The 24,534-nt window shown below is 39.0% G+C and overlaps 2 protein-coding genes across 3 annotated transcripts; both read right to left on the reverse strand.

Moving 5' to 3' along the window:
* Nucleotides 1-1,214: 1,214 nt before the first annotated feature.
* On the reverse strand, nt 1,215-4,416 carry LOC309687599 (low affinity immunoglobulin gamma Fc region receptor III-B-like). Of its 2 annotated transcripts, none has more exons than XM_082502687.1 (6): nt 4,344-4,416; nt 4,217-4,252; nt 3,800-4,090; nt 3,016-3,288; nt 2,451-2,723; nt 1,215-2,313 (listed from the first exon to the last, which is right to left on the reverse strand). In XM_082502687.1, exons 1-6 carry the CDS (start codon nt 4,366-4,368, stop codon nt 2,126-2,128), a joined length of 1,086 nt encoding a protein of 361 aa, XP_082358813.1. In that variant the 5' UTR covers nt 4,369-4,416; the 3' UTR covers nt 1,215-2,125. The 2 variants fall into 2 exon arrangements, with proteins under 2 accessions (XP_082358813.1, XP_082358814.1); XM_082502688.1 differs by having other exon boundaries at nt 2,198-2,353.
* Nucleotides 4,417-4,843: 427 nt separating this feature from the next.
* Nucleotides 4,844-15,232, reverse strand: rabgef1l (RAB guanine nucleotide exchange factor (GEF) 1, like). The gene is made up of 9 exons (XM_082502792.1): nt 15,098-15,232; nt 14,114-14,305; nt 13,775-13,947; nt 11,991-12,169; nt 11,283-11,364; nt 11,037-11,169; nt 10,788-10,879; nt 9,558-9,814; nt 4,844-8,732 (listed from the first exon to the last, which is right to left on the reverse strand). Exons 2-9 carry the CDS (start codon nt 14,284-14,286, stop codon nt 8,307-8,309), a joined length of 1,515 nt encoding a protein of 504 aa, XP_082358918.1. The 5' UTR covers nt 14,287-14,305; nt 15,098-15,232; the 3' UTR covers nt 4,844-8,306.
* Nucleotides 15,233-24,534: the final 9,302 nt, after the last annotated feature.

Below are 24,534 nucleotides of genomic sequence, written 5' to 3' on the forward strand. Positions count from 1 at the left end.
GTGTTTTGGAAGTGTAAATATATTAAATCATATTGGGAAAGAATCGCGGCAACAATGACGAAGGTGCTGGGGTATGAAGTACTGTGTGAGGCACGAGTAATGTATTTTGGAATATGGGAAAATGTAAAAAAGGAGGACTGGTATTTGTTTAAGATTATGTTGTTGTCAAGCAAAAAGGTGATAACAAAGAATTGGCTGAAAAGCGATCCTTTAAAACTGGAAGACTGGATGGACGTAATCGAGGACATATATACAATGGAAAAAATGACTTACACTCTGAGACTGAAATCTGACAAACACCGAAAACAGTGGACAAAATGGATAATTTATAAGTCTCAGTCAGCCTTATAGGGCGGGACCTCTCGTGGGTTTTTTTTTTTTTTTTTTTTTTTTTTTTGTGTGTTTGTTGTTGTGTTATTATTATTATTGTCTTGTCTGTATGTAATACAAAGGAAAAAGTACAAAATAAAGAGTTAAAAAAAAAAAAAAGATAGTGAGTAAAGCATCCCAAGAAATACCACTGAGTTAATTATTGGAAGATGGCGTTCACAAGTAGTAAATAAATGAATCTCCTGTTATCCAGACAGAAGAAACTAAGTTTTTTTTAAAATGATAAAAGTGTAAAAGTTCAATATTTAGCATAAAAAATGTATAATTTATCCAACATTTTTGTGCACATGCAGTGCCTCCTTATGTTAAAGCATCCTAATTAAAAGTAGCAGCAGTAAGTGAGAGATTGTGCAGAAGTTTATTATTCAGCTACCAACGCAAAAGATAAAGCACAAAAATATGATCAGTGCTGTTTATCTATTTGTCAGCAAGATTACTGTGTTCCTCTACTGATTCCTTCAGTTAACCTTCAAGTCAATGCCCTGACCCAGTGTCACCCTTGCCTCATTTGCATGAAATGAAAAAGCTCCTTCCTTTTGGGTCCTACTTTTTTCTCACAATTTAACTGCTGCTTCCTTTTTAGTTGTTTTCACCTATAATGACCTAAGTTGTGTGAACATGCATGCAAAAAGTGTTAAATAGAAAAGACAAATGTGTTCAAAATAGTCATCACCGACAGCTGCATCTTAATGTAAATCTGTCAAAATATGACTGCACCCCTGTGTCTTATGAAACCAGTGATTGTAATATATAAGAAGTTCTGCTCAAATATGGAGCAGTAAAAAGAAATTGTGTTCACAGAAAATAAAATCCAGCAGTACATAACATTTTTTAAAATGCTTTATTTGATTTTAACATGTATGTGTTAGATATCTCCAACAATTCTGGTACAGCGCTTGATGTTTGTTAACTGGAAATAATTCAAAAAGATAAAAATTGCACAGTTCAGTACAGAACTGTGACAATGACGCAGCGTGATTAGTAGAGGGGTTTGGTTTGTAATGTATGCTACGTTGTCACAGAGAGGCTGTGTGGCACCCTGAGTATTTTAAGTGTTAAAAAAGTCTCAGAATTTGATGAACTTCTTTTAATGTGCCCCCCCAATCACTTTTTTTTTTTTTGTGACAATAGTTGACATCATAACACAGAGTGAAAAGCTCATTTCCTCCCACCTGATTTGATGCTAAGGCGATATTTAGTTCCGCCAGTAGGTGGCAGTGGCGGATCACACAAATGAGTGACTGACAAAGTAATCCCTTATAAAAGTAGTAATCAGTTACCATCAGTAACACACAACTGCTGTTTTGCTGCGTTTCAGGTGAGAGCGGTAGACGAGCAGTATATACATTTATGTAAAATTGATACTTATTTAAAGTAACGTGACCAAATAAGGGGGTTAATTCAGGTTATCCTTGGGTAACGCTAGTAACGTGGGTGCGCTAGCTAAATGATGTTTCTCTCCTGCATTAGCCTGTAACTGTGTTGTTTCATCAGAAATATGATAGAAAACAATTAGCTGGTTTCAGTGAAAGTTATAAGAAATGTTTTGGTAAACCAGCCAGTACATCTTATGTTGTGGATGTTTACTGGTGACTGGTTTACTGGTTTATTGTCAATTAGTTACTATGTTTATGTCCCCAGACATGTTACCAGGTTCCTCCAATCAATTTGCCTGATCTTGAGTTGTAGCTGAGTTAAAATCCTGGTCTGTAGTCAGCAAACTGGTTGGGACTGCTTATGAAGTCTTCAGTGGAGGCGCTTGTGATGGTGTGCTCTTTACTGGAGTGAACTGGATCGGCTGGTGAGAGGAGAGGTTAGGGGAGGTTGGTAATGAAGCAGCAGCAGGTGGGAAGTCATCTGTGGCTGAAGCAAGGCGAAATACTGGCCTTTGTCCAGGATGAAGAGGTGGCATCTTCTCAGGTTCTGTTGGGTCAGAGATGAGATGGCCTCTGAGGCTGTGCAACTGTTAGACACAAAGTATCACATTTTTAGCAATCCATTAGGAACTTTGGGGCTTATCGGTGTAGAACAAATGCTGGGGTAAATTAAAATTTAAATACCTCTTATTTGTCCAAAGTTTTTGGGTTCACTGGACTTCGAGAGGCCCAACTGAGGCACCCTGGCCTTGCAGCTGTACAGCCCTGGAGTCTGTTTCACTACATTATAGTTGTCAGAGGTTGCAGGTCCCAGTCGCCTGTTATTTTTGTAGAAATAGAAGTCTATCGGAGGGGCAGGAGCAGGGGCGTTGTACTGCACATGGCAAATGAGCTTCATCCTCTTTAGCTGAGTATCATAGTTGGGGATGATCTTCAAAATTGGCTGTGACAGAACCTCTGTGACAGAAGACATTGATTTAATTTAAGGAAAAAAAAAAGTGGTAGGTCATGAGGTTAAGAATATTTATGTTCAATTGTACTAACAGGAATAACTTAACATTGTGGGAAATATGGGCTTTCTTGCTCAGCATTAAAGGAGAAGGTCTATACACACCAAGTTTAGCACTAGGTGTAAAAATGGATCACTTATAAGAACACTATCTAGATTAGCACATCTCTCAAAGCATGCTGTCATTCCTTTAACTACACCACACCTAAGATAAGAACACACAATTCTGTGTAATCTCACCTAAGATCTGTACATGAGCACCAGCAGAAATGACAGAGTGTGTTTGTCCCATCACATCCCAGGAAGCCCTGCAAGAATATACTCCTAGGTCCTCAAGGCTCAAGTTGGTCAGATAGAAATCTGGCTCGTGACCGTTTTGTCTCATTACTTCAACGCCATCTTTGTACAAAATAATGTCTTCAAGTCGGGGGTTCCCTCTGACACGACATGTCACCTCCAATGTGCTCCCGACAAGTTGAGGATGTCGTGGGACTTGCAGAATCGCCCAGCCACCTACGGAAACACCATAGAGTTACCTCTGAATAACTTCCAATCTTACATTAGTAAAGCAATGGGAGAAATTCACTAATTTCCTAACATTTAATGTAACAACATCTAACAATAATGCGTAATGCTACAATGCAAGAAGGGGAGGTTAAGGTACTCTATAATACAGCCTGCACCCCTGATATACTGTCTAGTTATAACATAAGGTGGGGAAAAGATACCACATAAGTACAAAAAACCCCAAACAAAACAAGTCCTTGTTGTACCAAATTGACATTTTAAGTAGAATTATAGAAGATTTATATGTTAAACCCTAGAAAGTCACAGTATAAGTTGCAGGCTGTATTAAGAAGTGCTGCCATCACTCACAGCATGTCTTAGATGAGCTGCACAGAAAACCTAAAGTTGAAAAGAAGCTTATAGATGTTCAATGCTCCAGTGTTAGGATTACACAGGAAGAAAGAAGCCTAACGTGCAAAGCAATTTTATTTCTTTCATGCAGACAAACAGATCTTACCGTCCACCTTGAGCTCCACAGGGACACTTTGCTGGGTGCGAATCTTTCCCACCTTCGTGTTTCTTATTCCTTGGCAGTAGTATTTCCCGCTCTCTTGAACTTTGGTATTCAACAGATTTAATTCCTGCCCAGTCTGTGAGAGCTCCTCAGAGCCCCTGAACCACAGGTAGGTCCAGTTAGACCTGTGCACATCAGGAATACTGCATCTCAAGTGTGCTCTCTCCCCCGAGAAGATCCTTGAATGTCCTGACACCAACTCGATGTTGGCTCTGAAAGACGTCTCAGTGGGAACTGCAGAAAAAAAGAAGAATACGTTTAAAGGATCTATTTTGGTAATGAGTGTAAATCCTGAGATCACTTCTAAAATAATATCTGTGCAAATTGAAAGTATATTTGTAAAGAATATTTGGTCCATACCATGAGACACTACAATCTGTGAGAGTGCTGAAAAAACTGAAAGAGAAAATAATCAAGTTTAAATGACAGTTACATCAGGTCAGTATGTAAAAGTACATTTTCATTAAATGAGCTGAAGAAAACTCACCAAAGAGAGAGATGAGCTTGTCCATTTTGGAGACTCTTCAAGAAACAGAAGCCGATCGAGTATTTATTCATTTTCACTAAAAGGAGAAGTGAAAATGCTTCTTCCCCCCCTCGGGGTGTAACACATGAGGACTTCATCTTTTCCAAACAATTTTCTACCGTAGGCTAAAATTAGTTTCATGGTAAACCACATCATGTGGCAAATTAAAGAACTTCCCTCCTGTATCTGACCCCTGTTAAATAGCTCTGATATGTTGCACAGTTCTCCCCAACAACACTTTTTTTCTTCTTCTGATTAATGTGGAAAGTTGATATTTTCCAGATTTAGCAAACACAGTTGTTCTGTTTATTTGTTGTATCAAGCCAATTGAAATAATGCAAATTTTACACTTTATTATTGTAGTACTGATGCAGTAGTCTGCTGAGCTTTTTTCTCTTACAGCACTGTGTAAAAGCCATGAGTCACCCCTCGTGCCTTTATATTTTGCCAGGAAAATGGGAAATAGGTCCAGCAATTTATTGAAATGTGGAAATGTACACGGTAATACAGCACATGAGGCAAAAATAAAATTTGTACAATTCTAACAAGCTTGACAGTTAATATTTGTTATGACCTTTATTCTTTAACACAGTCAAAACTGTCTGAAGCAGTTTTCTTTTAATTTCTTTAAGTAGTCTTGAGGAATAGTTCTCCAGGCTTCTGGAAGGACACTATCGTCAAAGACTGATAGTGTCACATTGTGTGTGGTTTCTTTTTTTTTCTTTTTTTTTTTTAAATCCAGGTATGGTCTTACTGAATTGGCAGCGTGACAATATTAAGCTGCTGCCAATCAGTTATTTTCCAGATAGTGGCCATGACGGAGCCTCCAACATGTTTTTTTTTTAGATACATGTAGCCACTCACTGTTGTATCCTCCTACATTCTTTTAAATATATTTTTGGGGGCTTTTTCTGGCATTATAGATAGTGCAGTGAAGAGTGAAAAAAAACATTTACCATTGCATTTTCCAAGTTACTAATCTGCTGGGATTTTCCCAGCACAACCATCTCTAGAGTTTACCGAGGTTAGTTTAAAAAAAAAAAGAAGAGTTCATATCAGGGCAGTTCTCCAAGTAAAAATGCTTTGCTGATTTCAGAGGTCAGAGGAATGCTTTGAACTGATAGAAAGGCAACAGTAACTCAAATAACCACTCTTTACAACCAAGTCATGCAGAAGAGCATCTGTGACCAAAAACCTCGAAGCAGATGGTCTATAGCAGCAGAAGACCACACCTACATTATTGATAAGTGTATAATTAATAGAATGAAACTCCATCAGGTTTTTATACAATCCACTGATTCACTGCACTGTTGAGCTGTACTCCCGAACTGTGAAATATTATTTGTTGTATTATTCTTTCTAGCTCATTTGAACCCTTCCAGTGAAAATGAACCGCAGAGCTTTTCACTGGAAGAGTGTGTTTTCTTGTTCTCTTTTTCTTTTCTTTGGTTTTTTTCTTTGAGCCAAGAGGTCTTAAGCAACAGTTCTCGAGGCTTTCTAGGTTTCGCTTTTGGTTTCTAGTCCACTCCTTACACCTGACCATGTTCACGGGAATGTGGTTTTTTTCTTTTTGTGTTACAGACAACATAACTAAGGACCATTTTTAAATTGTATCTTTAGGCATTTTGTTATTAAACCTCAGTAGGGCATGGAGTGTGTTTTTACAAATTTAAGGAAATTGGACAAGTGCATGGTGAAAGCAGAAGAGGCCTAAAACGCTATCAACAGCAGATTACCAGCCACGTCATGAAAAACACATCCTTAAGATATGCTGCCAAGAAGCCACCCTTAAAGTATCCCCCCCCCCTTTCCCAGATATCATACAGAACAGTAGACACAGCTAAAATTCTGGGTTCATTTTTCCTGATTTTGCATGTCAGGAACTTCATTCCTGACATGCAAAATCTTGACCATCACAGTCATGTGAAAAAAATTAAAAGGAACCACAACAGTCCATTTTACTTTTCTATTTTTATTAACCACACACCCATAGATGCAAATATACCAATACTGCCCCAATAAGTTACATTTAAATAAAAGACAGTATTCTGTTCATTTCTCCCATGTCACACAACAACAAACCTATAAGGTAACAAAGACGCGGTTTAAAATGTTTTGAAATACCTGATAAATGGCTTCTGCATACAGTGCAATAAGAATTTATTCAAGCTGTTAGTTTATGTCTGCATTAAGAGCTTTTTCTCAAAGTGAATTTTGACAGCAGCCGCACACTGACTGCACTGTTGCAAATTCTCAACAACAACAACAAAAATTAAACCTGGTTGGAAAGGGAAACTTTAGCTCGCGAGAAAAGAAAAATGTGCCTCACATAATTCAAACAAACTTTCCTAAAAAGCTTCCTCCACTTCAAGACTGAGAAATTTAAAAAAGACAGTTGAACTAAATCTGTGCAACAAAGACGCTTTTAACTACTATACTATCAACTAATCTGCGCAATGACCTTCATTATTGAATGAAGTGCTTTAAAAGCAAACAAAAGTGCCATAAAATAAATTAAACTGGTTTTCTAAATTCTCCATGAGCCTCTGGAGTGATTCTGCCTCATTCTTACAGGGAAACGGCATCGTGCTGGTTTTTGTGCCCAATTCATTCACCTTCTTTCAGCAGACCTGCTCATAATGCTCTCTTAAATCGTCAACGACCCGATCATTAAAATTTATACATCTTCAAGCAAAGTTTTTTTTTTTTTTTAATCTACTGTAAATATTACAGGATTATCATCTCCTACTGCATCCAGAGGGAGGATTAACCAACACCGTATAGAAAAATAAAATCACTTCTGTACATTCAGCTTGTGACTAGAATGAGGTCAGCCATGGAAAAAAAAAAAGTATTTCTACAGGTGTAACTGGAGGATTTGTCAACATTACTAGAACATGCAACACACACACACACAGTTTCTCAACTCACGCACACACTTCTTTTTTCTGGCTATTTCTGTGAAGGGTTGTGAAACGCACACTAAACACAGCACACATTACAAACATGAGCTGGAGTTTCAGAGTTTTAAAGAGCGGCAAGTTGGTTATTGCATCATTGGGAGTTCCCTACCACCTCGTTTACCCCCACCCCGCCCATCTAAAGTGTTATGTAAAGTGTAATGAAAATTATTGTTTGTTAGATACAACTTGGGAATTAAGGGCCAACATAGCCCGGAGACATACGCTTAAAATAAATCCTCATCTGATAGTTTGAGAGTTATTATACATGTTTAAATATCGTCCATTTTACCCTCTCTGTACATAAAGGGTGAAGAATAGCTGAGGTACTGAAGATGCCACAGTGGGTGACAAGCGGATGTGTTTCGGAAGAACTTGGAATGGAGTCACTCTCTTTCCACTGCTCAGCTGGATTGAGGATATCAGCAAGTCTAACACTTTAACAGGAGCAGACTGTAACAGTAACAGACCCCTGACTGAGTGTTGCTGGACTCCAGGACTCCACCTAGTGGTGCCTGGTGTTCAAAATAATCTCAAACTTTAGTAAATGCTCTTATTTGCTTCCTGGTGGAGAGTCAGGAGCATTCATACCACTCTGACAGCTGCAACCAGCCTAGCCGTGTCCACAGGTGACAGAAATCCACCACCAATGAACTGCTGATCTGTACGAAAGCTTCTACGCTTTGGTTTTTCTACAAACTAATTTACAACAAAATATTTCGCAGTGTTCAAACACGAGAGTGGCATCAAGCTTCTCATCTTACTCTCTCCAAGAAAGCAAATAAACGCACAACCCAAAAATAACAAACTTTTTTTTTTCCATTTGAAAGTGACATTGCTATAAGGTCTAGCTTCATGGCTTCTACAAGAAAAGGGTGGATGGAGCAAAGATTCTGGGAGTGTTGACTGGGATCTGTATCAGACAGCTGGAGGGAAAAGGGTCAGGGTGGAGTAAAGCTTTATATCAACCAGCAAACACTTGTGGCTGCAGTGGTGGTGGCAGGAGCTCATTCTCAACATTATCAGAGTCGATTGCTGATGAAGCTGCTGCAGCCCCACTCGCTGTGGGTGCAGGGGGGTTTTGCATGTCGGGTGGAAAACTCTCCAGAACGCTCTGCACTTTCTGCTCCACTTCATCGGTCCAGTCAATGAGGTCACTCTCCAGCTGGCGAGCCTTCTCGATGACGCGCTCCTGCCTTTCCCCGAGCCCCGTCAGCAGATCCAGCCTTTTGTGGACCTGACTGAGAGCGCTGTTGCTGGAGGAGGAGGCGGCTCCGGAAGTGAGTGGCCAGTTTGGGGACGCCTGGCCCGACATGTAAAGCTCAAACTCCTCAGAGCTCAGGTTCAGAGACTGGCCATCCAACTTCTCAATGAAGGCCACTGCGCAGCACTGGGAAGACAGGAAGTAAGAGTGATTTAAAAAAAAAAAAAAAAAAAGAAATCTCAACCATGGATGTCATCCGTGGTTTAAATGTCACTAGTCGGTAACAGACTTACTAGTCCTTTAATCTGATTGTTAAAATTTTAATTGATGCCCAATGGTGTTAAATGATTGTGTCCTAAGTCATAAATCTATTAATGCAGGCCTTAGAATGCAGTATTAGAATGACATTTCGATACAAGCGGTGGAAATTAGCCTTTTTCGAAAGGTGGATGTGCTCTGCCTTAGTGATGGGGTGTGGAGATCAATCAATCACGAGGAGTTCAGAGTATACCGCTGCTCCTCCACATCATAAGGAGATGGCTAAGGCTGTCGTCTCCTGGACAAGGTGTTCAGACATGTCCTATCGGAGAAGGTCCCAGCGACCCAAAACACGCTGGAGAGATTACATCTATTGGCTCACCTGGGAAAGGCTCGATGTTTCCCAGATAAGCTGGAGGAGGTGGCGAGAGGGAACTTGGAGCTTGTTTTTTGTTAAATTTTAGCTTTTATTCAAGTGGCTGTTGTGAATTTTAGAACAGCATGCGTCATTCATAATGCACGACACAATCTTGATAATGCACAATGCGAGGTGAAGCACAGACGCACAAGCGGTATATTAATTTTTCCATTAAGCAGTTCTCAAATTTAACTTACTAGTTGGTTAGCCTGATTTTTTCCCCTCATTTAGTCGAGTAAGAAATTGGTTGCCAGGAATTGGCAACCAATTTCAGAGCTGCTACAGACAAACACCGATAAGCCACATAAATGCACTTGTTGTACTAATTTCCTCACCAGATTGGTGAAATAGTAGCCGTCCTCTCCAGTCATGAGTCTGCTGGGGTTGCAGAAACGGGTGATGTATTGGATGTTGGAGTGCAGTCGCGGTGGGTTTGCTTTCAGCACGATGTAGATCAGTGTGGGGAGGAAGTCGTCTGCAGACGCAGCCTCTTTCTTGCTGACTTTGATGGCATTGAAGATGTGCTTGCTGCAACGAGTAATGCATCCCAGCTTGTTCTTGGGAACGCGCTTCGAATCCATTTCAATCACGTCTGAAACAAGAGAAGACAAACAGAGCATTAATCTGAAAGTTTTGTCCTAGCAGCACTATAAGGAAGGTTTCTACCAGCCTACTACAAGCTCAGCATCCTGCAGGTCCTAAGCATCAGTAGCATCTTTGGACAAAAGCTACAAGCATTAGGTTAGATGATGTATCGTATCAGCCCTCTGTTCAAGTTTATTTTTAACACATGCAAAAGTAGTCTGAAAAAAAAATTACACAGAAGTAAAAATTAAAAGAAGAATAAATATTATTTTCTGACTTATGTCCACCACTCAACGTAGTTTAACACTCTGGAGTCTAGTGTATAACTGACCATTTCAGACTACTTTTGATTTCACCTTTATATTTCAAATGTATAAACTGTTTATCTTTCCTTGTTTGGTATCATTCTTTTCAGCACAACTTCACAGTTATTTTCTCTTTTCGATTTACTGTGTTAACACAACTGAACTAAAAATCACAAAAAACAAATCAATCAATAAATAAAAATAAAATACATTTTTAAAAAGTAGGAAATAGTTACATACATAAATAGTTACGATAATTACAAACTTGGGTGTCCACATCGCCCACCCTCCCAGCAGGGTGACGACAATACCCCATCAGCCTTTTATAGCTAAGGGATAAAAAGCATGGCATAAATTATTTATCTCTGTCCACACTTAAGAAACAAGCTGAAACTGAGACTCAGCAAAGCTTTGTCTTGCTTCTACATCATCTTAAATCAGTCGTGTGATCTGGACGCAACGGTGTGTCAGACTACTTCAGAGGGTTAACACACAAGTTCCTTTCTCTTCCCGCTGTAAGTGGAAAATAAAAGTACTGTCCTTCTTCTAATGTGTGCACAGCACTGCTCCTAACCCTCTATCCCCGACTGCATAATCAGCCAGGTGTCACAATGTTCCTGTGAGAGCGCGAGATGTCCTGTTTTGTTCTTAAACAAAACCGAGTATGAGACAAACCTGTGATGGCTTTGACTACGCTGTCAGAAACCTCAGGGATCTCCTCATCTACAGGAACACACAGCATCTCAATGGTGACCCAGTGCAGGGCTCTGTAATAAATCATTCAGTACTTCAGTCCCAGAGTAGTATGCAATATGCTGTGTTTTTACCTGCAGCAGTATTTCCTTGTTATTATCAAAAAATACATTTATTTAAAACAAAAAAAAAAACGTCTTTTAAGTGTTGTGACGACTTTTGTCTGCGAACCTGATCCTCTTCTGAATTGCCAGGTCTTTCTTCTCATCATCAGTTGTTTCTGGACAGAAGGCTTCCTTGTAGAGACGAGTCATTATGTACTTTTCGACTTCATCCATAATACACTCTACTTCATCAGACGAACCTACAAAAAGAAGCCCAGAGAATAGAGATATTAAATCAAAATCATACCCAGTAATACTGTTAATATTTTTCATTTAAAGCAGATTTTTGTTGGGTGTAAGAGTGACGCAGCACCTTTGAACTGGGTCTGGAGGCGCTCTGAAAGGTTCTGGTAGAAGTCCTGCACGCACTCTGACAGCTCATCAGCTCCGATGTCCTGAATTAGGAATAAGAAATAATATAAATTCAGCCTTGATATAACTGGAGTGTAAAACTTTGATAGTCTTGAAGATATTACCTGCAGAAAACACAAGGGCATATTAAATGGATACATTCATAATACATCTGATCAACATTTACTAGCAGTTCTGCTTGAACTTCAAACTACTTGCCACGGGAGCGTGACTGTTTTATCTGCTGCTCCCATCATCGCTGCTGCCATTTCACTTCAGTTTGAATCAACTCTCAAGATTCTCACAAAAGACCTTCAATTTTTTTTCTAACCTGTATTTCATTTAGATTCACTTTTTTGTATTTTCTATTTAATCGAGCTCATTCTTCATACCAATCTGAGCTTCTTTGATTTAGAACATTGTATTTGTTTTTCATGTTTTACCTGCTGTAACGCAGGGATTTCCCAACTTTTGGGTTTAAAAAAAAGTAAATCTTTCCTTACAACACCAAAATACTGCCTTTATCATTTGATTTGAAGCCAATTTGAAGTGGTTAACTATAACTGCTACACCAGTGTTGTGTGAATTTGAGTATGAACATGAAATGAAAACTGAATTTTCACAAACAGTTTTGAGTTATTTGAGTCTTGTATATCTAATCAAAACCCACCCGCTTGTAGACCATGGTCTCAGTGAAGGCCCGACACTGTTTGAAGATCTCCCTGCCAGACTTCAGAGGCTTAAGAAAATCAATAAACTCTCGTGTCGCGATATCACTGTCCACAGATGACTTTCGGCTTGTGGATGAGCTGGGGCTCGGGCTGGACTGCGGGTCAAAAGGTGCAGCATCTGCAGAATGATAATTTATTGTCACTTTAATCAGTTACAGATACTTCAAGCATGTATTCTTAATAGCTCAAAACCACATACAGCAGCTAGTGCTGTACCAGAAAAAGAACACATTTATCCAACCAGATTGTATTTAGGTTAAACTAAACAGGTCTCTTCAACAAGGCAAAGATCACCCCACACAAATCTGTGCGTGTAGTGATTTTCCAGCTAAACGGGTAAATTGTAAAGCATTAAGGCAAAGAAATACTTTTACTGAAACAAACTCATTTTCATTATATCCTCATTTTCTCAACAGCGTTGTAAACTTTTAACACTATAAAGACACAAAATATAGATTAAAACTATAATAGCACTTCATAATGCAGCTCAGTAACAACATGGTAATACTGTGGTATCAATTTATTACAGAAACTAGAAAGTGCTTCCAGATAAAAAAAAAACAAAACATGCATCTTGATGTTTGGTTTTATAAGCTTCTACTTTCATTATTAGAGAAAATGCACATCCACTAATTAAAGGATTAAACATAATTTTTACATTATTACCTTCAAGAACTTTAAAGTAATCTTGAAGGTGGCTTATAACAGCATAATATGAAAACATCTGCCAAATTTACCTCATTATTATCAGCCTACTTCAATAATTAAATTAACTATATTAACATTTTAATCCAAACACTGCACATGTTTTTCAGATATTTTAATCAGATTTTGTGGCAACTCTTGAAAGAGGAGAAGCTGAAATAGTTGTTATTGTATTTACAACCAAAGTTTTACTTTATGATTTTGCCTCAATATAATGCTTGGCAGTATATTTTCATGCATATATAACATATTATTGACTGTTAAAGAGTGCTGAAGCGCGTATTGAGAGGGAAACTCTATTAACTGAATAGCTTTATACTTGCTGAGGGAATATTCTTCTCACTGAAGTTTCTAAACATTTTCCACTAAATTTAACATAAAGAAAACCATTAATACTTTAACATTAACTCTCTTCAACAGGGCAGACATCATAACGCACAAACTGCTGTGACAAATAATGACACATTTACAAAATTACACTGTCAAACCACATGCTGGGTAATGCTAGCATGCCACGTAGCACAACAGCTGGGAGGAGCAGCATTACTACGTGAAAGAACAGTAAAGACAAATGTGGAATGAAGAAACGAGACCAGAGTCGCAGCAAAATAACTTGTGACCGATGGAGGAGCTTTGTCTGCTGTTTGGAAATTTCTTCTTTTTCTCCTGTTTTTTTTTCTTTTCTTTTTTTCTTAATTCCTCAGCTTTAAAAATGACTCCTTTTACTTAATTTCTGATCATGCTGCTCTCTGTGAGTGGGGCAGCTAATTAATGCTAACCAACCAGATGTTTAAGAATACAGTAACAACAAAAACATGGATTGCATAAAATCAAAGGACTCCTGTTAAGGATTGATTCTTAGTCTCTGTGCTAAATATTTTATTTTTGTAGCAGATATTAAATGTAGAATATTTATCCTTTTTTGGATTTATTTTATCTTATCGGGATGTTATTACTGAGCTGCAACATAAAGCCCTACCAGAGTTTCTAGCAGCTGCCTGTTTGCTACAGTACGTACCTTTTTTTGGTGGTGTTTTTGTGGACGGAATAAAAAACTTTGTGACCGTGTTGACTTTGCTGGACTTTTCTTTAGTCTTTCTCTCCTCAAACTTGCTAAAAGGTGTAATGGAAGGCTGTGATTGGGTCTTCTGTTGTCGACTTGCATAGGCTTCCTCTTCCTCTCTCTGCAACCTGTGAGGAAAAAAATTAAAAAGAATAGTAGAACTGTAATACTGCGCAGCTGGACAGCCTACTGTAAGAGGAAGCTGAGTACATCTAGCGGTAAGAGAACAGAACAGCTTCTAACAAATTTGTTTGTCTGAGTAGTCTCACATAGGAGACAAGAAGGTAAACAAACCTTTCAGCGAGTGCCCAGTCCTCCTGAATCTGTTTTTGCTTTTCTCGCTGATTTTCTTCTCGCCAGCACTTTGAGCACAGGCCTTGCCAAGCAGTGTTGCCATAAAAACCACATCCTTTTTTGCATAGCAGCTCTGATTGGTCCAGATGGATCCCACGCCGCTGGCTCATCATTCTTTAAAAGGAAGGACTACTGAGTGGAGACAGAAGTGATAAAACTTTAAAAAGTTGAACAGCCACTGTGCTTTGCTGAATCTAAATATACTACAAATACATTCTATAATACACAAAGGCTGAGAACGTCATTCAGTCGTTGCAGCTGGACTTAAACTCCTTTATATTTATTTTTACTACTGTGAAACTTACTGTAGTATACGTTTTACTTATAATTATTAGTGAAGACGAGCTTTAATTTGAGTCAACTGCACAAACACATAACACTCCAAGAGGCCTGCAAAGCTTTAAGGCTACTCTATTTCAAAGCAGCTCTGTATATGCTAATGTTCTTCCCTTCATTTCATAATCGTTGTGTTTTGTTGATAATACATTACTCCTATTAGTAATGCTGAGAGGCGAATTTCTGCTTAACAAGCCGCGACAGCTTCATTATACGCCTTAAACGTGTACTAAGGATTCAAACCGACTTTTATTTTGGTCAGAAACTAATAATTCTTCTGACATTAAAGTTTGCCGACTGCTGGGTTGTACTAAAGGAATGCCCCCAGCTATGAGCTAAGCTGTGATTAGCACGCTAATAGTCGGTGTAGGACTCTGAAGCTTACCCTTTCCAAACACCGCTGTCTCTTAGCGACAAATGTTTCCTGGAGTTTCTAACAGACCCTTTTAGCCTATGTTACGGTCCAGAATGACAATTCAATAAGCTAATCTATAGCCAGCAATGTAACCAGTGCTAACACAAGCTAATTACTGAGCTATCATAGCTCGCTAAGACTGCAAGCCAGGTCAACGTTACGTTACTACGTACATTTCGTGTCAACGTACGCAAAGCTTTCTTGTAACGCTATCTTCAGTTGCTCTCCAGTCTCCTCTTGGTGAATATTTACATTAGCCTAACAGCTAGCTTCGCCCCAAACCCATTTTCTAGCTGTTATTTCTTCTTCTCCGCTTTTTAAAAAAACATAGTATACAAATAACTTTAAACAGCTTAGCGCCACCTAGAGTAAACATTCAAGAAGTTTACCTCCGTATGAAGGAAAATAAAATAAAAAATAAATAAAAAAATAAAAATAAATAAATAAAATAAAATAAAATAGTAAAGCATTTGAAACTAGAAAAATTTGCATTTCCTGCGAAAATGCAGTGTGGATGCTTAAAGCTGAAGCTGTATGCAAAAAGTAGCTGAAAAAGCTGAAAAGTTGCAGAAATTGTAAAAACTTTGCAGAAGCAAAGGAACATTGCTAAAATGTAATAATTTAGCAGAACTGCAATATCTTAGAGGAAACATAATACTTGGCAGAAATACAATAGCATAGCAGAACTTAGCAGAAATATTGTAACTTACCAGAAACATGATAACTTCTCAAAAATACAAGAATTTAGGAGAAATAGTATAAGATAACAGAAAGAATATATTTAGCCAAAAATACTTAAACATTACAGAAACACTATGATTTAGAAAAATAGTACAACATAGCAGAAATATTGTGATTTACCAGAGACACTGTGATGACCTATGAATATTGTAATTTTAAATTAAGACTATGTTTTAGCACAAATATTATAATTTGGCAGAAATACAATTATATAGCAGAAATGCTATATTTAGAAAGAAAAATATAATATAGTAGAAATACAATGATTTAGCAGAAATACTACAATATAGCATAATAACAATGATTTAGAACAAATACTATGATTGAGCAGAATAGCAATAACTGAAGTAGAAATATTGGAAAAGTTAAATGACAAGATGAAAAAAAAAACAGAATATGGTTAAGTTCCCTCAAACCTAATTGTTGTTCACATGTGGAAAAAAAAGAAATAAAAATAAATTAAAAAACAAGAAGGAACAGCCAACAATTACACATAAAATCAAATATGTATACACAAATGCACAGAGAGAGACACACACAGAGGGTCTATGCCAGTCAACCAGTCTAAATATATTATATGTTTTTCCAACAATGAGATGCTGCCCTAAAGTTGGTCTCTCTCTCTCTCTCTCTCTCTCTCTCTGTCACACACACACACACACACACACACACACACACACACACACACACACACACACACACACACACACACACAGAGTGAGAGAAGTAAGTTTCTAGCTCAGTCAAGCAGCCTGGGAGCTGCTGAATTTGAATCCACCAATCAGAGTGGCTGTGTACTTTTTCCCGCCAAAACAGGTGCTTCTGTTTACACACACAGCACAGAGAGACACTGGGCCTGTTCTTCGTACCGCGCTAAGTGAGTTAGCTGGATGAGATTGTTGACGATTTCGCGTGATCCTGGATCGTTCGGTTCCCCGAAGCCCATCCGGGACTTGCTGTCATAGCAACAGAGCCGTAAGCGTAAACCTGCTGGGGAGCAGGTTTACTTTATGTAAACAGGATTAGATCGCGGCCACGCAGGTATGTCCGCGTCATTCATACGAAAGCAACAGCGATATTCCACCACTGTTTCACCATAAATAAATAAATTCAATGTAACTAAAGATAATGCAGCACTTGATCCTTTTATTGATGTCACACAGATACATACAGGTCATTCCCTAAAAAAGGGAAATGTACTATTAACATTCTATTACATGTATGTGATTATTACAGATGTAATTCATATATCAGAGTAGTAATTGTAAATTACTTCGTGTAATCAAGATGAGAGACCACGGCTATAAAAGTGAAGGTGGATTTGGGAAGTCTGTCGCAGTCATATCCTGTCCGTTTACGCGAGCAACCCATTGCGGAAGGTGCAAGATTGATAAGGAGAGTCCTCAGAATTCAGCGTATATTGCGGGACAGACAGGATCCTTTAGCTCAGCGCGACAGTGTGCTCATAGAGAGATATCGATTTTCCCGTGAGGGTATTATTCACTTAACCAACTTGTTGACGAGGGGGTGCAGGACCACCACCTGTCTTTTTTTTTGCTCTGCCCTTTTCTTGGTTGCTGTTATGAACAAACAAACAGAGTATTCCAGGGTCTCTTTCCAAGAGACGACAAGCAATATAAGTGATAAATATTACCATTCTGTAGAATATTCTTATATTTCACTTTTACTTGTTCCCATGTTCTAGTGGGTCCTGTTGTGGCTCTAATGTGAAAGGGGATATAATATAACATATTATAATATAATATAATGTAATATAATATTGGATAATATGGTGTGATATGATAAATCTACCCTACCGCCTACTGGTGTTGGCCAGAGGGGCCGATGGCGCAATATGGCAGCCTGGCTTCTGTCAGTCTGCCCCAGGGCAGCTGTGGCTACAACCGTAGCTGCCTCCACCAGTGTGTGAATGTGAGAGTGAATGAATAGTGGCATTGTAAAGCGCTTTGGGTGTCTTGAAAAGCGCTATATAAATCCACTCCATTATTATTGTTATTATTGAATTACTTACGAGTTTGATTTGTCAGCAACTTTCTGCCAGCCCTCTCTCCTTGCTTTTGCAGCCTTTGCAGTGTTCCCTTGCGTTTTAATTAAACTCTGAAACTCCTGAAATCCCTCACTCAAGAGTTCTTGCTCTGCTGCCGAAAAATACTGAGCGCGCTCCTTCGACATTTTCGCCGACCAATCAAAGGGTTGCCGATCAATGTTTCTACTATCGATGCGTAGCCCCTGTTGGGCCACCCAGTGATCTCACATTACTTCATCCAGCTATACTAATCGTCAACAACAGGTGTGTTCGGGGAACCGGAATAGCGAGCTCAGAGTTAGCGCGATGATTTGGTCTTGGATGTTTCATTTGATCTTGGATGTAGTAAGCGACGTACGAAGCACAGGGCCACTGGATTATTGCAGTCTATTTCTCATAGTGACAACTTCCCTCAAACAAATGACCATAATTTCCTAACCGTAGAGGCTAGAAAGATCATTCTTACACCGTTTTGTTCAGAAGTGATTGGGGAATCTTCAAGTGTTGACAATTTATCATTAAAATATGAATTTTTAGAGATATATGACATGGATGACTTGTTGACTTAGAAGCCACGAATTCCCCAATATGCAAATTTGAATGCCTGAGCCCACATATATGATTGGCTGCCTGGGAAGCTGTGTAGGCCCTGATTTGTGGATTTGAATTCCTCAGCCTAAATATATTGAATTTGAATCTTACAATGAGATCATCCCATTAAAAGGCTTTCTCTGTCTCTGTCTCTCTCTCTCTCTCTGTCACACACACACACACGCACACACACACACGCACACACACACACACACACACACACACACACACACACACACACCACTTAGCACAATAGTAATAAGTTAAACAGAAAAATTGGAAAAGCAAAATGGACAGCTGAAAAAATGCTGAACATGCTGAGGGTCCCTCAAATATACTTGTTAAATGAAAAAAAAATCAGCAAAAAAATATATAACAGCCACACAATCACAAATATGGACACATATGGAAACACACATGCACAGAGAGACACACACACAAGATCCAATTCAGTCAACCAGTCTAAATATATTGAATTTGAATCTTACAATGAGATCATCCGGTAAAAAGGCTTCCTCTCTCTCTCTCTCTCACACACACACACACACACACACACACACACACACACACAGAGAGAGAGAAGTAAGTTTCTAGCTCAGTCAAGCAGCCTTGGAGCTGCTGAATTTGAATCCACCAATCAGAGAGCCTGTGCACTTTTTCCCGCCAAAACAGGTGCACCGTCCAAAGACATGCAGTTTGTGGGGATAGGTTAATTGGATAATCCAAATTGCCACTAGGTGTGAATGTGAGTGTGAATGGTTGTCTGTCCTTGTGTGTTAGCCCTGCGACAGACTGGCGACCCGTGTGTTATTTATTCAATATTCTTGACTTGTGAAAACAATATTGATTCATAATTTCTTAATCTTCATGCCAGAGGGAGAGCAGACAGTCGTGTGAATAGGTTTAGTCCTTTATGACTGCAGTGATTAGTACTAATACTACAGAGTAAGAAGGTCCTGGGTTCAAATCCAATTTGCATGTTCTTCCTGTGACTTTGAGGGTTCTCTCTGAGTGCTAGTCTTTTCAGAAATATTTATCAGTTGAGGCTGTTTTTATAATTCTGTGAACTACCACAATGGGTTTAAAATAAAGGATGCTAGCTTTCTAAATTTTAAGTACAACAGGCCAGTAACAGTTCCTTTGGTTTGTGCATGTCAATTACCTTTCCTTGTTTAGAGTGCCTTCAAGTAGCTTGCATGTGCTCGGGCTTGTTGTTTGAAAGCTGTATAATTTGTTGGTCTGTTTAAGAATGAGTCAGCAAAGCAATACTCCTACTTCAGCCTCAGAGTGGCTTCATTGGTATTGAGTTATTTCAGGAAAAGAAAAATCACTGAGTGAATAAAATGGTTAACAGCCTCCAGCAAGCATGAAAAAGGGCTTTCACCTCATTTCTATTCTCGCAAAGAGAAAAAATTGTCTGTGGCGATGTTGTGATTTGTGTTTCTGAATCTACTGGACAACTGCAGAACAAGATTTTCCCCCAGATTCTTCTGAACTTCTTCCCCTTGCTGTCTCCCCATATAATTATATTCCATAGGGGATGCATGCATCATAAACTCAGAAGATCTTTAGGCCATACTTGTTTGGCATGCATTGTAGAAACTTGCACCTCCCTGTGAACGGCACAAGCTGTTCATCTAAAATGACACAATCACTGGTGATCAATCGCCCTCTGAATGTTGAGTGCTGTTTGTTATTTCTTACAGTGTAAAATAATCTTCTTAAAGGATGACATATAATATATAATCCTTACAGTCACAGTTGATAAGAATCAGTTTCCCATGAAACTTAATAGGAAATAAATTCCTTAAGACTTCAGGCCTTAAGACCAAAAATATTTGTAAAGAATTTGTAAATATCTGTAAAGAATCACAGAATTTAAATCAGGCAGAGATCTGAACTCTGGGAAACCAAAGCACCGTGTTTCTTTTCTTTCACTGCTGTATATTTGCTGTTTTCTGACCCAATTTCAGCCAGGATTTAGATGTCAGACAGGTGGTCTCACATTGGACGCTATACTACTATGGTATGTACAGCAGTTTGCATCAGTCTAGTGACTAGAAGGTGTCCAGGTCATGTGGCTGTAAAACAAGTACAAATATCAGCTGTGCTCTGCGTGGAGACATTTCTTTTTAAAATGACTGTATTTCATTCACTGAAAGTGTTTTGTATTTCATCTGAAGCCTCTACAGAAACAATTTGAATGAAAGACAAACACTTTTCTCAAAATGTAGACATGTTCCACTAGATGGCGCCAAAGTGACTCAAATTACTTGACGTTGGGACATACGGAGCCAATTGTTTCTTTATTATAATCCCCTTACAGTTAATTTAATCATTTCCATCCTTTTAAAAAATGTTTTTACGTCCCCCCCCTCCCCCGAAAAAAGCTCTTAAACGTTGACAGTCTGACAGTCTGTTAAAAAAACTGTTTATTTCTCGGGGTTTTATTCTTGAAGACTTTGACAAGTGCTACTATCAAAACAAGTGATGCAACAAACCGCACGTCTCTCTGTCAAAGCATCAGGGGGGGAGCAAAGGTCCTTTTATGGAGCTCGAGGTGACCAGTGGAAAAAAAGATGTCAGAATTTTGAAAACATTAGCAGCCGTTTCTCGCCTGGTTTCGCTTTCAGTAGCTTTCAGTAGCTTTGTGGTTGAAATGTGCTGTTGTGGGAAAGGTGGCGAGTCCCTACTAGTGTGGGGACTCCCGTGGGTGTTGTAACCAGGCAACAGAGACGATGCCTGCCAGCTGTAAACAGAAAGGTTCGGTGCTTATGCAGCATCTGCCTGGAATTACCCCCTGATGCATATTCAGGAGAGGCAAAGTGACAAAACAAGGTCTGAAAGTGAGGCACAAAGTGCCATATTCGGTATTTTTTCCTTTTTTGGTAGGCTGTCACACAGGAGCATCCGTCACATTCAGCTTCACTCACTTTAAGCTAAACCAGACATTGAAGTTATGGATGTTTGACCATAAAACTCCGCATCACCAGCTGGATCTGGATCAAACTCACGGCCGGTCCTTGATTAATTAAATTGGTGTGACCAGTATTTCCTTCACATACGTGGGGCAGCATGGTGCATCATCCGTGATTAAACCTGTGATGTCTAAGCCTTAAGTCCTCACCATAACTGCATGATATATTATGTTCTCCCAAGTCCTGGTAATCACTGGACAAAATAGTGATCAGAATAATTCTTACTGTGAGGCATCAAAACTACATTTTCCCCCAGAAAGTGTTTTATTCTCACGTCTAAAACAATGAATACGAGTTGGGGTCATCAACTTTGACCGGATTTGCTATCTGTAGTGCAGTGAACTGAGTATTCAGCACTGTATTTGTATTTTATTCCAAATGCAGATGCTTTTTGTGAAAGGGAAATCTGACGGTTGTTTTTAAGGAAGTAATTTAGCTCTGTTTTTGTTGACTAAGTGCTTTCATTTCCTAAGATTTTCTGGTTTGGTGACCTTAACCTTAGAGGGTGGAACAACCCAGATAAAATTAGCCAGATGTGCTATAAACTGCTCCATGGTATTTTACTCCAAATTTAACCATGAAAAAACAGTGTTGTATTTAATAAGAGTTGAAGCTGCTGATTGATGTCATAGTTTGGTAATTTTCTCATGGATGTCTTTACAGTCTGACTTGTTTCTACAGCCGAGGAGTCGACCCCTGCTGCCCATAAGGTTTCCACACAGGAAGTGATGTGCCTAAATACAGAAAGTCAGTCATATTCAGCGATTTCAAATCATTATTGGCAAAATAACTCTTTAAACTTCAAAACGAGCGACTGAAGCTGATTGACATGGTGCTAAAAACATTACAGCAGGGGTGTCTAACTTAAGGCTCCCACTTTCGGGGTACCTGTGCTGCCTGGGGGTGGTGCCGGGATGTGACTTGTGTTGGACCTCTGACAGAGACTTTCTTGCATGTTTCTCACACAACAAGCAGGTGTTCACAGCTTCTTTGTCTTCGCTATTGGCATTCTTTTAGTGACTTTCAGCATCTGTATAAAATCAGGCTCTTCTCAGAGTCACAGTCTGTCATTTTTGTCACTCAGCATATTTTAAATGCTCTAGATGCTTCTGTGAGGGGGAGGGTTTCGTCTTGTCAGCAGAGATTTCTTAAATTCTGAGTGGGTGGCACCTGTGTATTTGTCTGATCTCACTCATGTTCACACTCCTATCTACTGATCAGACCAGATCCTCTATATTCCAAAAGCTAGGCTTATAGAGATATAATAGAAGTGACTGAGCTTTTTGTCTCCGATTGTCTCACCGTTTCATGTTAGAACTGTTTTTTAACTCTTTGCACAAGACTCATTTCTAATCTCTGGCCTTTAAGTTGAGCTAAACCTTGACATCAGGTAATTGGTTTTGTTTTTTGTCATTTTATTATTGGCTGCCTGGGAAACATTATGGCCAAGCTGTGTCGTTTGAAATGTGCTACACAAGTAAACTTGACCTTGATCTAAAAACGAGTTCCCCCCCAGACTTCTGTCATCAAACACTTGCTCACAGGTCTGATTGTTGAGTTTTCTCTCTAATATTGTGAAAAGCACACTGAGAAACTCATTCCTGTGATTTGGCCTTATATAAATGAAACTGAACGGATTTTTCACTCACAGGAACGCATTGCATCAGTTTCTCGTAATCAGTTGTGTACATCTAATTGCTGTGGCGTAACTACAGGAGGGAAAAAAAAGTCAATTAAATGGAAAGTCAGCATGAGTTCATCTGAGAGATACCACTGAAAGTTTAAACTTGAAGCTCTTCAGCCTCCTCTTTTTCGTCTTTCCACAACACATGACTCACTCTCTCAGCTCAGCACTCACCAGATACTCCACAGACATACTGAGATATCTGCATGTCCCAGAAATGTAAAGTTCAGACCATTTCTGTTTGAAGCCAGAGACAGAAACTGGTGGTTTATTAGGCCGAGGAAAAAAGGGAAGATTAAGATCAGCACTTTTTTTTTTTCTTGAGAGTTACTGGTGGCTTAAAAAGGGGCCATTCACTAGAAGAACCGCCGATGATAAGGACATGTTTGGTTTTTTAGGAGTAAGCGATAAGGTGCCAGGCGTTAAGTGGTTTCTTCTTCTCAGATTCGAGATTATAATTCTCGGCTGTGTGAATTCAGACATTAAAACAAACAATTATGTGATTATTAGAAAAAAATCACCCAAAGATGAACTGATTAAAATTGAATTCATCCTCCAAAGGAAGCTGCCTGATCAATCCTGGGTTTAAGCAAAAAAGCTTTTCCTTCATACAAGATGAAAATCTTAAAAAGCCCTTACTGTCTAAGGCAAACAGATCCAGTGGACAAGTCTAGACAGGTCTTAGCAGCTGGTTATACAGCACCCTTTCACAGGAAATAAAGTGCATCTCTCTCTGTTTACATAGGATCAAAGGTCTTAGAGATGAGCTCAGTGTGGAGTTTCCCAGAGGCTGTAACTGGAGTATGCTCCAGGGTGATGGATGGGGCCAACAAACGTTAACTTCTGCTTTACTTAACCTGAAGAAAACGGATGCACACAGTCAAATACGGATATTAAAGCACAGCTACAACGATCTCTTTACCACTCAGCAAACACAAGTGTATAAAAATGTCTCAATAACTTGTGTCATGATCATTTAAAAAGGGCAGACACTGAAAGCAACAATGGGAACCACTTTATAAAGGGATGAAAACTAAATATTCATATTAAATGCTACTGCTGAAAAAGCCTTCTAGGCTTGATTTAAGAAAATATTAGTACTTTTTAAAAAAAGGACACCCGCTGTCAGTTCTATTGGAACATTAATAAAAATCGCTGGTGCTTAATAAGTCTTAAAATTAGGCAAATACAACAATGAATGAGTTACACTGCACCCTTACTTATTTGATCAAATGCAGGGGCAGAGTGAGAAGAACTGAGTACACCCCAGGATTTAAAGCCTGGAAATCCGCTTTTAGTAGCAATAACTTTAAATAAATAAATCATTTTGGACCACTGTTCGTGACCTAAGGCTTAAACATGACCTAAACATACTAACAGAGAGTCTGAGATGTAACCCTTCTGCATTTTTTGCAGTTTTCCTCCACAGTCTGACTTTGGGGGACTGAATGATGGAGTTTAGATTATTTAGAAATGGCCTTACAACCATCCCCAAACTGATGGGAAGCAACATTTGCTTCTCTACGATCATTGCTGATGTCTATCCTCCTCTCAGTGGTGTATTAACAC

The sequence above is a fragment of the Aulonocara stuartgranti genome (assembly GCF_965226115.1).
Source record: "Aulonocara stuartgranti genome assembly, chromosome: 14".
Classification (NCBI taxonomy): domain Eukaryota; kingdom Metazoa; phylum Chordata; class Actinopteri; order Cichliformes; family Cichlidae; genus Aulonocara; species Aulonocara stuartgranti.

Coding starts and splice junctions, on each gene's coding strand:
- LOC309687599 (XM_082502687.1), bottom strand. CDS start 4,368: ATGGACAAGCTCATCTCTCTCTTTG. Junction 4,253..4,343: donor CAAGCTCATCTCTCTCTTTG/GTGAGTTTTCTT, acceptor TTTCTCTTTCAG/TTTTTTCAGCACTCTCACAG. Junction 2,314..2,450: donor AAACTTTGGACAAATAAGAG/GTATTTAAATTT, acceptor CTGACCCAACAG/AACCTGAGAAGATGCCACCT.
- rabgef1l (XM_082502792.1), bottom strand. CDS start 14,286: ATGATGAGCCAGCGGCGTGGGATCCATCTGGACCAATCAGAGCTGCTA. Junction 11,365..11,990: donor AGACCATGGTCTACAAGCGG/GTGGGTTTTGAT, acceptor TTCCTAATTCAG/GACATCGGAGCTGATGAGCT. Junction 10,880..11,036: donor GCAATTCAGAAGAGGATCAG/GTTCGCAGACAA, acceptor GATTTATTACAG/AGCCCTGCACTGGGTCACCA.